This window comes from Bos javanicus, chromosome 2 (assembly GCF_032452875.1).
Source record: "Bos javanicus breed banteng chromosome 2, ARS-OSU_banteng_1.0, whole genome shotgun sequence".
Lineage (NCBI taxonomy): Eukaryota > Metazoa > Chordata > Mammalia > Artiodactyla > Bovidae > Bos > Bos javanicus.
The window spans coordinates 19,285,195-19,301,687 of NC_083869.1; the positions used below are offsets into that span (position 1 = coordinate 19,285,195).

The 16,493-nt window shown below is 40.8% G+C and overlaps 1 protein-coding gene across 1 annotated transcript in view; it reads left to right on the top strand.

Annotated features, from left to right (window-relative positions):
• The window catches only part of PDE11A (phosphodiesterase 11A), a 207,440-nt gene that overhangs the window by 160,516 nt on the left and 30,431 nt on the right, over positions 1 to 16,493 (top strand). The window contains exons 14-15 of the mRNA XM_061397317.1: positions 3,820 to 3,894; positions 9,365 to 9,448. Of these exons, the coding sequence (XP_061253301.1) occupies positions 3,820 to 3,894; positions 9,365 to 9,448 (159 nt within the window). The remainder of the gene's footprint in view (positions 1 to 3,819; positions 3,895 to 9,364; positions 9,449 to 16,493) is intronic.

Below are 16,493 nucleotides of genomic sequence, written 5' to 3' on the forward strand. Positions count from 1 at the left end.
TTTTGTGTTAGTCAAGGCTAAGCTAGGCTTGACTGCAGTAACAAATATATTCTCAAATGCAGTTGCTGAACACAAATGAAAGTTTTTATCTTGCTCACATCACGGCTTGGTGCAGGTGGTGCTGTTTTCCTACAGACTCTCCTCCAATAAATAGACTCTCTTCCAACTGAGTCTTGGTTTTCACTTTATCGTGACGTGATTGAAGTGGTTCAGACAGTTAAGAATCCACCAACAATGCCAATAAACGTCTGTCTCGTCAAAGATATGGTTTTTCCAGTGGTCATGTATGGATGTGAGAGTTGAACTATAAAGAAAGCTGAGTGCTAAAGAATTGATGCTTTTGAACTGTGGTGTTGGAGAAGACTCTTGAGAGTCCCTTGGACTGCAAGGAGATCCAACCAGTCCATCCTAAAGGAAATCAGTCCTGAATATTCATTGGAAGGACTGATGCTGAAGCTGAAACTCCAATACTTTGGCCACCTGATGCGAAGAGCTGATTCATTAGAAAAGACCCTGATGCTGGGAGGATTGGGGGCAGGAGGAGAAGGGGACAACAGAGGATGAGATGGTTGGATGGCATCACCAACTTGATGGATATGAGTTTGAGAAAGCTCCAGGAGTTGGTGATGGACAGGGAAGCCTGGCGTAATGCAGTCCATGGGGTCGCAAAGAGTCGGACAAAACCGAACAAATGAACTGAACTGAACTGACAATGCTGGAGACTGGATTCAATCCCCGGGTCAGGAAGAGCCCCTGGAGAACAGAATGGCTACCCACTCCTGTATTCTTGCCTGGAGAATCCCATGAACAGAGGAACCTGGTGGGCTACAGTCCATGGGGTCGCAAAGAGTCAGAAATGACTGAGCAACTAAGCACTCGCACATGCTTGAAGTTAAAAAGCAGGTTATGGCGGAGAATTTGTTGGTCGCGTAGCTTATTTCTTCATCTGTGCCCACCTTTCCCTCCCTCATGTGGGATGGCCTCCCTTAAAATAAAGTCTGGGAATATACTGCAGAGAAGAGGTAGGTGACTTTTCCAGGTACTGTGGGGAGTGGCCTCTATGATAGGGGTGGAAGGTGGTGGAGAGTAGGAAAAAGTTAGGAGGACCGAGGATAATAGAGAAGATTAGAAAGGGGATGGATTAGGGATGCTGTGCCAGGGCCATCAGGACCCCAGTGAAATGCATGTCACAGATAAAAGGAGCAGCAGCCCAGCTGGGAGTCAGAAAGTGACAAAGTACTTGAAAGGAAAAAAGTTACTGCATTGAGATTGTAGAATGAAGAGGCCCAGTGGCCACTTGTAGGTGGTCTTCTTGGTCACTGATATAAATATTATTTTATTTTCAAGATTTGAACGTCTGCTCACTGATGCAGAAACTCATGAGGTCAGGGAAATAAAACATAAAACCCTGTTTTTCCAAATGTTTCCATCAGACATCTAAAAAAAAAAATCACAACTCTAAAGATCTCACTTTTGTCTCCAAATTGAATGAGTTAAATATTTTCAAAAACTTACTCACTTCTAGTAGGATGTTAGGAAACAGTTGGACATAAACAACAGAAACTTCTTTTAAAAATAGAAATATATTTCCAATTTCCTGGATGCTGATTTTTTTTTAATTCCCTTTGAAAATGTTTTTTCACTGGAGTCTCTTTCACTTTGCCTTCCTTGCACACAGGACTCTAAGCATGTGGGTTTCCCCAGTCATCCCCCAAGGCCTGATTAGCATCTCAATTTCCTTCTTTAATAAAAAATTCAATCAGGAGCCACTTAATAGGCCTGCTTGGGTTTTTAAGTACAAATGAAACAGTGGTACAAGTTGAGCTGTGAAAGAAGCTCAGGGGAGATAGCCAAGACCACTTTAGAAAGCTCAATACAAGGATTTGGTTTTAATTTCTTTGCTTTCTAGGGACTACTGACCTCCTCAGGACTCCACCTTGGGGTGACCTGCTATACACACGTACATTCTTTAGTGCAAAAGATCCACCTCAGAGGAGTCCGAGGGAGAGTTCTGGAAACTGATTAGCGAGGCCAGGTCCTTAGAGGGCCATTTCTTCTCTAAAGGAAGGCCAGAGAGCAACAGGAGAGGCTTAGAGTGCTAATGTGAAAGGCAGTGGCAGAGACTGGAGAGAAGTGAACCAGAATCCTAGGAAGATTCAGTCAGTTCCACCTAGTTTTATGCTATTGAATTTTTTAAATGTTTGAAATCTGCGCTGGCCATTTCATTTGTTAATAAATGACTTTATACTTGCCACTCTCAGATGTGTGTGTATGTTACATATTCTTTTTGTTTTATCAATGGCTACCATTTATGGTTGATAAAATCTCTTGAGAGATATATTTAGGTAAATGATCTTGATTCTCTGCACTTGACCAAAATTAAGCCACTCTAACCTTTGCCAGACCTAAGAACCTCATCTTTATAAGAGCCTGGAATTAGCCTGGAAATCAGATCTTCTTGCCATCAAGTTGTCTGGAATTTGTTTTCTGTTTTTTCAACATTTTGTAAATCCAGCTAGTTCATCTCAGAGATTTCCCAGATGTTCACCACGGTGTTATTGAAAATATCCAGTCAGCCCTTATCTGTTATATCAGTTTTCTTCCCATAAACCTATTGATAGAAGCACAGGACTTGGGGGGGGGGGGAATCTCTATAAGCCTGACCATGATCAGTAGCTTCTGATCATCCATGCTAATAGATGAAAAGTAGAAAAATATATGTTCTTGCTTTGGAAATATCTGTGTGGTTTACAGTAGAACAGCCATTCCATTGTGCTTGTTAACAACTAGAACCCACCATAAATAAACAGTTATTTACTATGTGGATGGAGACAGCCTAAAACCAAATCACATTCTTCAAGTCATATCATAACATACTATAGGACTTTCCTGGTGGTACAGTGGATAAGAATCTCCCTGCCAATGCAGGGGACATGGGTTGGATCCCTGATCCGGGAAGATTCTACATACTGCTGAGCAACTAAGCCTGTGCAACCACTGAAGATCTTTCACCTAGAGCCTGTGCTCCACAGCGAGAGAAGCCACTGCAGCTAGAAGTCCACACACTGCAATGAAGAGGAGCCCCTGCTCACACCTAGCAGCCCACAAGCAGCAACCATGACCCAGTGCAGCCAAAAATAAATAAATAATTATTTTCAAAAAAAATACCAAAAAGTCTGGTATGAACAATGAATCTGGCATCAGTCCTGCCCCTTGACTGATTGCTACAGTAGGAAGCAAAGGGTGGGCCCTGGGGTTAACCCTTCCAGAGTGCACACAAATACTGGTAGGGGGATGCGGTTAAAAAGTTTCTATGATGGCAGAGTGTAGCCAGGCTAAAATATGTGTGCAACAGAGTGAAAAAATCTGCACAGAAACAACCAAACGTTGGCTGAATTATTATTACAAATACAGTATGATAATCTGTTATAACGTCAATTATTATTAGGTTATTATTTGCTTCATTTTTCTGGATAAGAACATTCCCTCCCTTGAAGGTTACATATCCATGCCTCATCTGAATATGTAAGCTCTACTCTCAGAGATTGTCTATTGGCATGTGTCTAAGGATTGCAACTGTACTTCAACTCTATTTCAATAAATAAAAATACAATGCACAAGATCTGATTAAAAGGAAATCAGGTTCATTGATTAAATTCTGTCATACTTTCAAACACAAAAGGTTAATGAACTTCCTCATACGCTTTTCAAATGATAGTCTGTCTTGAAGGCAACTGCCATAGACATAAGCCAGAAATAACTTCTACGTCTCATGATGAATTACATATGAACATTAATTAAAATGTTTTTGTGTTTCAGGTGGCTGAACTTGTAACCAGCGAGTTCTTTGAACAAGGCGATCGGGAGAGAGCAGAACTGAAACTCACCCCTTCAGTAAGATCGTCCTTTTCTTATGATGTATTTACCCTTTCGAATGACATTTCAAAGTAACTTCAGATTGCACCTTGAAAGGCTGAGAATGAATTTAAGGAAGCACTCTTGAAAGTTTCAAACTTCAATTAAACTTAGATGCTAAACACTGTTATTCCCAGGTTTCTGGTTAAGAGGGCTGATGACTTAACAAGCATTTCCCGTGTTCCCACACTGGGAGAAGTAGGCACAAGGGAGGATTGCAGAGCAGTACTTGAATAACTCAAAGCCCAGGGCTGGTGCTTCATATGCAGTCAGTGGCTATGTTGAAACAGAAATACAGGGGAAAAAAAAAAACAACAAACCTAAAGGCAAGCTGTCCAGCCTTGAGGGGCTAGAACAGGCAGGTGCAGTAAATAATGGATAATCTGGATTTTACTTTCCAATTTTGAACTTTTCCAAATTCTGAAAACAAATCCTTTCAAGTCTCTGTTTCTTTTTTTGCAAAATGAAAAGTTGCACCTGAGAAGCTAGGTTCTGCTGATTGAAATGCTGTTTTTATTGGATTCCACCATTCAGTTACTATTTGAGAATGCTTACCCTAGGCTAAGGATGATTCTGTTTTTACCCATCAGAAGACAAAGATATAAATGCCCCAGTCGCCAGCCACAGGAGGGGGCAGTCTCTTTATTCTTAATGAAAGAGTAGCTCAAAACATATCACCCAATGATCCAAGAATGGTCCAGAGTATTCTAAAGTCTGCCAGAGCACAGAAGATTCAATGCAGCTCAAGGAATGTGTCAGTTATCAAGAGTGTCTGTTTATGAAGATTCAGATCAACTAGGTTTTGAATATTTGTAAGATCTTCAAGTTTTAAAACATTTTCCTTTACTGACATTTAAAAACAAGGAAAAGCAGCAGAAGAGCTCCTAGCTTGAAGAGTTTCACCTGTTTGAAGTCAGAACTCAGACTTACTAATTTTGACTATTCTTTATTTGTTGTTGACCCATAATAGATCAGGAGACTACATAAGTTAACACACCCATCAATTATTTTAATTTCCAAAGCAATATCTGTTTATACTGTTTTCAAAACATTCCTTTGTTCTTTTTTGGTGGTGTCATCAAATTTGGTTCTAAAATAAAGATGCTAAATTGGGATACATAGTTAATGTGTAAAACGTAGTACAACCCAAATTTCTGCCAGCTATTAGTATATCCATTTTCAAGTAAAAGCTTGTCTCCTCTTTTAAAAAACTGTTTCCAAGGCCTCCTCTGAAGGCCTTACACTGCAGCAATACCACAGGTCATTTAATTAAATGGAAAAAATATGAGTTAATTGCCAGCATTGACAGGCTGGCAGGTGTAGTGGTGCAGCACTAAGGAACTTTTGTAGAGTCAGGTAAGGGCTTTTCTGGAGACATAAATGAAATTACTTTTGTGGTGGAAACATAGCTGTACGTGCTACTGTCTCCCCATAGGGGCCTACTTAATACGACTGAAGACCATCTCCTCGGGAGGGGCCTGGCTGCTGTAACAGGAGTATTCCACATTAGCGCTTTTCCAGAAATATCTAGAAATGTGCACACCCAGATCTGACACCTTCTGTATCCATTATTCCTTGATATTTAGGGATAAAATTGTCCAAGAGCCCTTTCAGGTGTCACAGTCCTAAAGGTCAACAGAGTAACTTCATCCAAATTAATACTGGAAGCAGTGAGTTGGTTAACAGAACGTGCTTGACCACCTTCAAGTATTAAGCATTAGGCTGAATGCAGTGCATCGAGACATGAGGCAGCACCATCTTCCCCGCCCTCAAGAAGCTTGTGAACTGGCAGGAAATATGGACATTAAATACATTTTCACTTGGAATCAATTACAAGATGCAAAATTTTGTAAGGGGAAACATAGGACAAAGTGGTATCTCACACTTCCACTCATCAAACATTTGTTGAGAAGTGATTAGTCCAGAAATGACCCCTTACAGATATGGCCCACTGATTTTGGGCAAGGGTGCCAAGATAATGCAATCAAGAAAAAATAATCTATGTATCAAATGGTGCTGGGACAATGGAATATCACATGCAGATGAAAATGGACCTTCTCTTTCACCAGACCCTAAAATAAACTCAAAATGCAGCATAGACCTAAATGTTAGAGCTAAAACTATAAACTCTTAGAAAAAAAACAAGATATAAATCTTCTGGATTGGATTCAGCAATGATATTTTAGATATGATACCAAAAGCATAAGAAACAAAAGATAAAATAGAGAAATTGGACTTCATCAAAATAAAAAACTTTGTGTATCAAAGGACACTATCAAAAGAGTGAAAAGACAACCCACAGAATGGGAAAGAATGTTTATAAAGCATTATTTGATACGGGCCTAATGTCTAACCAGTGAAGTTGCTCAGTCATGTCTGACTCTTTGCGATCTCATGGACTGTAGCCTACCAGGCTCCTCCATCCATGGAATTTTCCAGGCAAGAGTACTGGAGTGGGTTGCCATTTCCTTTTCCAGGGGATCTTCCCGACCCAGGGATCGAACCCAGGTCTCCCACATTGCAGGCAGACACTTTACCATCTGAGCCACCAGGGAAGCCTGCCTAATGTGTAGGATATATACAAAATATTGCAATATATATAAGCTATTATATAAATGTATAAAATGTTTTATAAAATATATAATATATAAAAACTATTGCAACTCAACAACAGAAAGACAACACATTTTTTTAATGGGTAAAGGATATGAATAAACATTTCTCTAAAGAATATATATAAGTGGCCAATAAGCACATGAATAAAAATCATTAGTCATCAGGGAAATACAAATCGAAACTGCAGTGAGATACCACTTCACACCCACTAAGATGACTATAATCAAAAAGACAGACAGTAACAAGAGTTGGCAAGAATGTGGAGAAATTGGAAGTTTGTACATTGCTGGTGGGAGTTTAAATGATGCAGCTGCTTTGGAAACAGTTTGGCAGTTCCTCAAAACATTAAACACCAGGGTTACCATGTGGCAAGCAGTTCTACCTCTAATTATAACCCCAAGAGAAACAAAAGCATCCATCCACACAATAAAACTTGAATGTAGTAGCATTATACATAATAAAAGGTTGAAACAACCCAAATGTCCATCTACTGATAAATGGATAAATAAAATATGGTATATCTATATGAGGAAATATCATTTGGCAATAAAAATGAAGTGGTGATGTGGGCTTACACAGTAAACCTTGAAAACATTATGCTAAGTTAAAAAAGCCCATCACAAAAGACCACATATCATATGATTCCATGAACATAAAATGTGAACAGACATTTGTCTGCAGAACAGACAAATCTATAAAGGCAGAAAGTGATTTTGTGAACTGCCTAAGTATTAGGGGATTTGGGGAAGAATGAAGAGAGATTGCTAATTGGTATGTGATTTTTTTTTCCCCTTGGAGCGATAAAAATGTTCTAAAATTGACTGTTGTAATGGTTGCACAGCTAATTGTGAATATTTTTAAAGTGAATTTTAAAAAAAGTATATCCTATGCACCATAAAGAGTCATTAAACAAAAAAGAAAATTTCAGATAACATTGAGAACTATAGACAGGGTAAAACAGAATAATGTTTTTTAAATGGTTTTAAAACATTTAAATGTTTTTAAATCTTGGACATACTGAACCAAGATCCATGTAGTTCACAGAAACCAGCCCTTCCTCCAGCACGTTTCGCAGTGTTCTTGGAGTGCCTAGTCCTCCTTCCTGATATTTACATTCCACATGGCAGTCAAGGATGAGCGGGCCAGTGGGAGGCAGTGACCTTCTCCCTAATTTGGAAATACTTTCCTCAGCAGCACCCTTATATCTTCTTGTGAGCCTCAGCAGTAAATGATTTGGGCCCCACCCAGTCTCACCTTTGTTCCTAAGTCTAAAGGATGCAGGGCTTTTCAACATATATGGACCAAGGACATGTCACGAGTCTGCCCTCATGACCTATGTGAATACCAACATGATGTGGATGCCACATTTTATTTAGAAGAAAGACAAACCTACTGTAAGACAGTAAGGCGGAGCGGGGTTGCTTCTTAGACCCTGGCCTTACTCTTTAAGAATAAAGGAATTAGCCTTTACCTATCCCTGAGCTGGTCATGTCCGTGACACATTTGTTATAGCACCTGGAATCTGCAGCATACTTAATCATGTTATGACTCCTGCTTAATGCTTTACAGTAAAAGCCATTGTGTGGGTGTCATCTAAGTTAAAGACAATCTCATTTGTATCTGGGCAAAACATTTCATGTGTATGTATTTAAAATTTATTGATAAGTTGAATCTATACCTGAAAATATACCCTCTGGCAATAAAGTTTATATACATAAGTGAAAGTGAAGTCGCTCAGTTGTGTCCGACTCAGCGACCCCATGGACTACAGCCCACCAGGTCCTCCGTCCATGGGATCTTCCAGGCAAGAGTACTGGAGTGGGGTGCCATTGTCTTCTCCCTTAACAGCGGCTAGGCATATTATATTTACTTGGAGCTGGTATACTTGGTGACAGTCTTAGTGCCCTTGGACACGGCGTGCTTGGCCAGCTCCCCAGGTAGCAGCAAGCGCACGGCAGTCTGGATCTCCCCGGATGTGATAGTCGAGCGCTTGTTGTAATGCGAGATGCCTCGCAAAAGAACAAAGGGAGGGATATTCCCACTGGAGTACACTGGGCAGAGTTTGTCCAAGGAATCCAGTTTAGCCGTCCAGTGACAACCAAGTGTCTCTCCTTTTGTGACTGCCCAACAGAAATATATCACTTCTTCTTCTCAAAAATTTTCTAACATTATAATATCATAAAGTTTAAAGGTTGGGAATGAGGAGAGAATGGGTACTTCCCCCCATTATCCATCCCTACCAGTTTCCTCCGACCATGGGATTTTCCAGGCAAGAATACTGGAGTGGGTTGCCATTTCCTTCTCCAATTATCCATCTAGTGATAGATAAAAATTTAGGAATTTGTTAATGACAGGACCATATTGAGAAACACACAAAATTGTCCCCACTCTGAAAAATTAACACAAATGGTTCCTATTCAAAATGACATTGCTTTTAAGGATCTTTTCCAATCTATTCCATACTCTCTCACTATAAAAATAAAAGCCTGCACTATTTTGTGGCAATAAAACATTCCCCCTTCCTTTGACTTGTACCCAGTTCTCAGTGACCTGATGACTTGATTTAGTGGCAGTTACCTATATCTGAAGACAGATTTTGGCCCCAAGGAGTTGCATGCTATAAAGTCCAAATAAATCCGCTTACAAATATCATAAAAGAGGTGAAAATACCTTATTTCTCATCACAGATAAAGGAAAAGAAAGTACGTATAAAGGTTGATTGTGATTTGTGAAGTGTTCAGTTGGTAAAAATCGGATCATTGTGGCAAATGTTTGACAAAGCACCTGTAAAGTCTCTGGTGTAATAAAGCAAGGCTCTCCTCCCCTATTCCAGGCTATTTTTGATCGGAACCGGAAGGATGAGCTGCCTCGGTTGCAACTGGAGTGGATTGATAGCATCTGTATGCCTTTGTATCAGGTAATCATGATCCGAGAGGGTCTGTGTGTCTTCACCGGGCCAGGAAAGAAAAGTGTATGTACCACGTTTTCAGAAGCATTGGTTTTAGGACACCCTCCCAGGGTATGTGTGTTGCCAGGAATGGTGGTTGCAGCTTATCTTTTCTCGGATTTCTGATCAGTCCACTGAGAAGAGTGGGTACTCGGAACCCAAAGACCCGAGTTCTCCTTGGGCCTCAGCTCCCTCATCTATAAACCAGGTATCGTAATATTATCTCTCAGTATTTCTCAAATTGTGCCCCTAAGGAACAGAAATGTCCATCCATAGCCTAGTGAATATCTTATTAGAAAGAGGTCTCAGGCCCAATAATTGGGGCTTCCCTGTGGCTCAGACAGTAAAGAATCTGCCTGCAACACAGGAGACGTGGGTTCGATCCCTGGATCAGGAAGATCCCCTGGAGAAGGGACTGGCAACCCACTCCAGTATTCTTGCCTGGAGAATCCCATGGACAGAGGAGTCTGGCAGGCTACAGTCCATGGGGTCACAAAAAGTCAGACATAACTGACTATCACTTTCACTTTCTTTTCCTGCACATTAAAATACTGAAGGCTTGGAAAAGGACTTCAGGAAAGAAACACATTTAACCTTGATTAATTCTGAGTTTCTTAAACATTTGACCATGGACATCTCTTTCAGTTTTTTTACCATTTTTCTTTTACTTTTATTAATATCATGTGAGACTTGAGAGTTCCATGAAACATAGTTTTCTGCTTTGACCCTCTGGCCTGGGCCACAGGGTTTTGTAAAGCCTCTTCCATCTTAAATATCTGCCTCTGTCTGAGATGCGTGACAAACGGCAGCCACTGAACCCTGAGTGAGGTGGTTTCCAACTCTGCTGTGTGGGCTTGAGACCCTGCTTCTGGCAAGGAGACAGTGTCACCAGCTCCGGATGTTCACACTCCACTCTCTGAGTAGGAGTAGAGCTGACATCAGTTAACACTCACACTTTAGTGCACACTGGCTTTTAATCCTACTTCTATGCATTTGCTTTCATGTGAAAAACCTGGTAAGTTCTTTACCCCCTACCTACCTCAATCAGCTTGAGCTGCTTTTTTGACTTCAGAGTGAGAAACGCATGCAGGGAAAGCAAAACGGCTTCATTTCTCACTCTAACTCCATTAAAAACACAGTATTGTTTTTTAAGGACTTCACAACCATTAAGTTTCAGGCTTATCTACCACTTCATTTCCAGCACTTTTAGGAACTGCTGAGCCCTGTCACATTATCCTAAAAAATAAAACAATATAGAATACTGTCTTGAAGATGGAAATGTAATTTTTAATGACTATAAACAACAAAAGTAATTTTTTTGTTTTATATTATCCATTAAGTACATGATAGCATAAAATCAGAGAAGTAAAGCTTTAAAAGAATCTAAAATGAATTATTTTAATGATACATGGGACATAATGCTCTTTTATTTAAAAATGAAAGATTGGGTGAAATATCAAGAATAAGGTCTACATTATTATAAGAAGATCTTCACCTCTCTTTTCTCCCATCCACTTCTGCCATCCTCACTCCTCTGGTATCTCTGAATAAGCTGGGTTTCCAGGTGTAAGGCCTATAGCTGTTGGGTTAGGTATATCTTGCTTTGCGAAATTGACCTTGACTACCCATGTTGAATTATTTTTTAATTTTACTCACTTTCCTGTGCATTCTTAGGCAATAAATGAGATGAATTTCTTGCAATTAATAAATTCCTTTTACTGTGGGTAAAGCTTAGGTTGTTTTTGTATGGCTGATAAGTTTTTGGTGTTAGTCTGCAAAGCTACTTTGGAATGAAAGTAGCTTTCAACTCTACACAACCCTTCCTACAGGATTAGTTACCGTAAATGCTGGAAAGGACTCTTGTGTGTTTTTCCATGTTAATTTAAATGTTTCATTGCTGGTTCACAATCACTCGGGCTTATTTTTATACTTCCCATTAAATACTTTAAAATCTTCCGGTTAAAAAGTAAGTTATTTTGAATTTAAAATGAAAACAGCAGTTTCCAGAATTTAGGGGGTAATATTACCCCATCATATTATCTATCATTCCTGATTTTTCACATGTTTTACTTTACTACCTAGCTGTGATATTAGATACACTTGCTAATTTTATTCACAGGAAACTGACATATAGAAAGTTCAAGCGACGCTCCCACCAAATCAGATTGTGTCCCACTCATCTGTGGCCTTGGTTTCGCCGTAACGGCCTTTCTGCCTCATCTCACCTCTGTTGGATGTTCACCCATGATCTTTTCTTACTAAACCAAATGGGGAAAGTCATAGCATCTAAAGAGGAATGTGGAACAAGCTGTTTATAAAAGTTCATGTTCATACCTGCTGCTGTATCTTCTCAGTGAACAAAGCATGAAAGTCATGCTCTTTTTTCATCTTATTTTTTTAAAACCTCATGGATTTCATATAAATTCTTTACAATATTTATAAATTATATATATAGAATTTGCATATATATTAATTTCTAGACAATTAATATATGTTTATATAGTCATATGAATACATATTTATATGAATATATAAATTGATCTAATTTTGAAATCAACATTCAAAAAGCCCTCAAACTGAAACCTTGTAGAGTGACTTTAATTACCCTCCTTGAGAATCCCTTTTTTGTCCCATCTTGAGCACCTGGATGTTTTTCATTATTTAACTAGATAATCTCGCATTAACTGTTGATGCTCCGCAATGGAAATGGAATCAGTCAGTGGAGAGGACTCACCATGAGTATGAAGACACAAAATCTTGAGGAAATGACTCACCAAGCATGGAAGGTCCCTAATGTGAGGCTAGTAAAATGTCAAAATGTCTACAGGAATTCAGGTTGTTGCTGGAAGGTCAGTCTGGGTTTTTTAGTGGGGAAGAAAATCCCATGGACGGAGGAGCCTGGTAGGCTGCAGTCCATGGGGTCGCTAAGAGTAGGACACGACTGAGCGACTTCACTTTCACTTTTCACTTTCATGCATTGGAGAAGGAAATGGCAACCCACTCCAGTGTTCTTGCCTGGAGAACCCCAGGGACGGGCGAGCCTGGTGGGCTGCCGTCTATGGGGTCACACAGAGTCGGACACAACTGATGTGGCTTAGCAGCAGCAGCAGCAGCAGCACTAATAAAGAGTCTGAGAGGATAAAGGCAAACGGGAAAGCATGAAGCTGACAGGAACCCCAAACTGTGAGAGATGACATCATCTTCCTCATTATGGAACATAAGAATGCAGTGTGGCTTTGCTGAGTTAGTCTGGGCAGAGGGAAAAATGATATGGAAGAGTAGCTCTGAGACCTTTTGATGGCCAGAGCCCTGACCCCAAGGTAGAGCAGGTTTGAGTGGCAAGAAACCTCACATAGAGCCTGAAGCAAACAGATACGTACATCATGATCAGAAACCTTCTTGCAGTCAGAGCAATGTAGAAAGATGAGGGCCCATGAAGAGAGAAGCCAATCAAACGCACTGTCTAGCTGAGGCTGCTGGGTGCAGCCCCAGACAGGAAGGGGTTTGTGGAGGTGAAGATGGAGATGCAGCCCGGCAATAGATACAGATATGGTTCTAGGGCAGCTTTTTTACTTCATTGACTTCTACTGGGTAAAATCAGCTTAAGAGGGTTGTGCTTGGTCAAAATAGATGAAACACTTTCCACTTCCACTCCAGTTTGCTGAGTTTTGTCTCTTCTCCAAACAAAGAGTAAATTATTAATACTCTGTGGTACCCGAAGGGCTATTTATTTGTGTGCCTAGGTGGGAACCCACAAAAGTACACTGGTAGATTTTGAATGTCCATTGCATCTAAAGTGGAAACTCTTACCTCTGAGACAACTTCAATTCCCAACTTGTGCTTATGCTGAAGGAAAACAATGAAACCCCCCAACCCCTCAAAATCTGTTCAACAGGAACTTTCCAGAGTAATCTAGTGATTGACTGAAAGTGACTGAAAGAAAATATATAAACATACCTCATAAAGTAATGGGTCAGGAAGGAACATGCAGAGAATAGTCCCAGACCCATGGATGGTTCTACAGTAGGGAGATGTGATGTGCTTAAATACACGTTTATACGTGCACATAAAATTCTCTAGAACTTGCTCATCGTTTTAATCTTATGTTTCCAAACTTTTCCTTAAAAAAAAAAAAAAAGAAAAGAAAACGGTCGCAGAAGTCATGATTTATCTGTGACAGTATTTTAATCAGGAAGCATATAGGAAGCCAGGAGTGGGCAGGGAACCATCAAAGCGTGTTCCCCAAGAGAAGACTAAAGCCCTGGTTAGTTAGCTGTCCTAGCAGGGTATCTCGGAGGAACACATTGACATCTGATTCCCTCGCTTTCCGCTGTCTTTGCACCCTGCTGGGGATCCATTAGCCTGCTGCTCAACTTCTTTAGAGAAAGAAAAAACAAAACAAAAAAAAGAACGAAGGAAAAAAACCCCAGACACCATCAAACTTTGAAGTCATTGCTACACCAGCCTTAGGGATAAACAGAAAACCTGATGTAGCAGCATCACACTGAGCCTGTCTTTGCAATAGCGGGCAAAGCTTTTGCCCTTCATTTTCATTCTCAACTAAGTCAAACTTCAGTGCACCTAGAATTTCAATGAGGCGCTATAAATCATTATAAATCTTCTGTGTGTTAAGGGTTGAGAGAGTTAATTTTTGTTATGAACATAATCAGATTTTCAGCTTATCCCAAACTGGCTCTTGATTTTGGAGTATTTGATCAACAACAACAACAAAAAAAAAAGGGCTTGACCTGGCCAGGTTCTAGCTGGAATACTGATCTCCTGTAAAAGAAGATTTTGGCAAGATTTGTGAGAATGTCAAGGCATTTGTGCAACAGGCAGGGCTTCTGAAGTTAGGGTTATAGTAACTTCTGCCTTCATTTGTCACGGTTGTTTTGGAAAATGCATTCCACCTGATGCAATTACTAACATGCTTTCTGAAAAGAAGGGAGGAAAAAAAATCTTTAAAATATAGTTCAAGTTGTAGAACCTGGAGCTAGAATTGATAAACTGGAAAAGTAAGGTGCTACACCAAGACAGCTTTTCTGGATACCAAGAAATGAACTTCAAAAACAACTCAATGTTCCCCAGATGGTTCATGCCTTGTGTTCAATTTAGAAAAAAAGAAAGAAAAAGTAGTGAGCTGCAGAGTGACTAGTTAGGACTCTCCTCTTAAAAGCCTACAAGGAATAGAATGTGGTTAAAGAGGGGAACAATTTTATCACGTACTTAATAAAAGTAGAACACCACCCAAATCAGTTTCTTATAAATGTTTTCCTCTACGACATTTAGTATTCCTGTGAATGAGAGAAAGGAATAGTTAAGGCTAACTTCTTATTTGTCTCTACAAAGTGGGGGACATATGTGGAATGACATAACTCCAAAAACTCAGGAAGAAAGAAAAGGTGGAAGGGAGGGAAGAAGGAAAGAAGAGGAGGGAGGGAAGAAAATAACTTCCTATATTCTCTATAATTTATCTGGCTCCGCCTTCTCCTGGTGATGGGTTGGGGGTGTTCAGGGACTGATTTTAAAGCTTCTCAGTTCTTTCTGGTTAAAACAAGTCCTTAGGAAGACTAAAATGTGAATTGTCCTCAGTCAGAACCATTCCTTCTCCCCAGCTGACGTCCAGGTGCTAGGGGAGCTTACCTGTCCTTGTCACGGTTCTGTGGCTGGGGGGTGAGAGGGACCGAGTGCCCCGCCTGCCTGCGGGGTCAGGGCTCTGGGTGTGATATGAGGTTGGTCTCTGGGACTGTGGGGTGGCTGCCACAAGCACTCCGTGCAGGGTCTGACCGCTGGCTCTGGCTGCCGCAGCTCTGATCCATGCAGACCATGGTGAGCCGCCACCTGCTTCCTGGTCAGTGCTCATCGGCTGGTTCTCTGTCATCACTCAACCCCTGCAAAAACCCCAGCTACTTTCTCTTCACCCTGCCATCCACACAGCAGCTTTCTCAGTCCTTTCCAATATGCCACCTGGGTAGTGCCAGCTCATTCTAAGAAAGTTCTGTCATTTTCCTGAATTGGGCTCTGAGATTCAAGAGATGAGCCTTCCCCTCATCTTCAGGGTTTGACCCCCCAAGGAACATGGAGCCAGGACACTCACATCTGATCTCATGGCCCGCCTCGGCCCCTCTCTCTCTTTCCTCTTCTCCCTCTCTCCTCCTCTCCTTTCTCTAAGACAGGAGTGGGAAGTTTATGAATTTCCTTTTCCTAGTCTGATGGGAACTCTCCTTGTATGGTCTCCTCTATGCTCCCCACGCCAGAGCTTTGTAGTCACACTTGATGATCTGCTTTAGCCAGGCTTGGTTCTTAAGAGATAAGAGTTCTGAAATTTAGAAATCCCCTTTGTGGCTCAGATGGAGATGCAGGATACAGGATGCTTGGGGCTGGTGCACTGGGATGACCCAGAGGGATGGTACAGGGAGGGATGTGGGAAGGGGATTCAGAATTGGGAACACGTGTACACCCGTGGCAGATTCGTGTTGATGTATGGCAAAACCAATACAATATTGTAAAGTAATTAGCCTCCAATTAAAATAAATAAATTTAAATTAAAAAAAAAAAAAGAATCTGTGTGCAATGCAGGAGACCAGGGTTTGATCCCTGGGGTGGGAAGATCCCCTGGAGAAGGGACTAGCCACCCACTCGAGTATTCTTGCCTGGAGGATCCCATAGACGGAGGAGCCTGGCGGGAGTCACAAACACTTTCACTTTCACTTTTCTCTCCACACAAAACCAGCACTGAGACTTACTCTCTGAAACCTGAGTGATGAGAGCTTGCTGTTTTTAGCAGGGAGCCACCACTTGCTGAGAGGAGGAAAGTCTGCTGAGCTGATGGGTGGGGAGCCATGGGCGTCATGGTTCAAGTAGAACAAAAATATATTGGCTTGATATTTTCAAATTCTCCTCCTTGTTACACATAGGACAATGCTTTTTGATGCTATAACCCAGTCTGAGAGCTGATAGTAAAACCTGTTCAAAATTTTCTATGTATTATTCAGATCAGATCAGTCACTCAGTC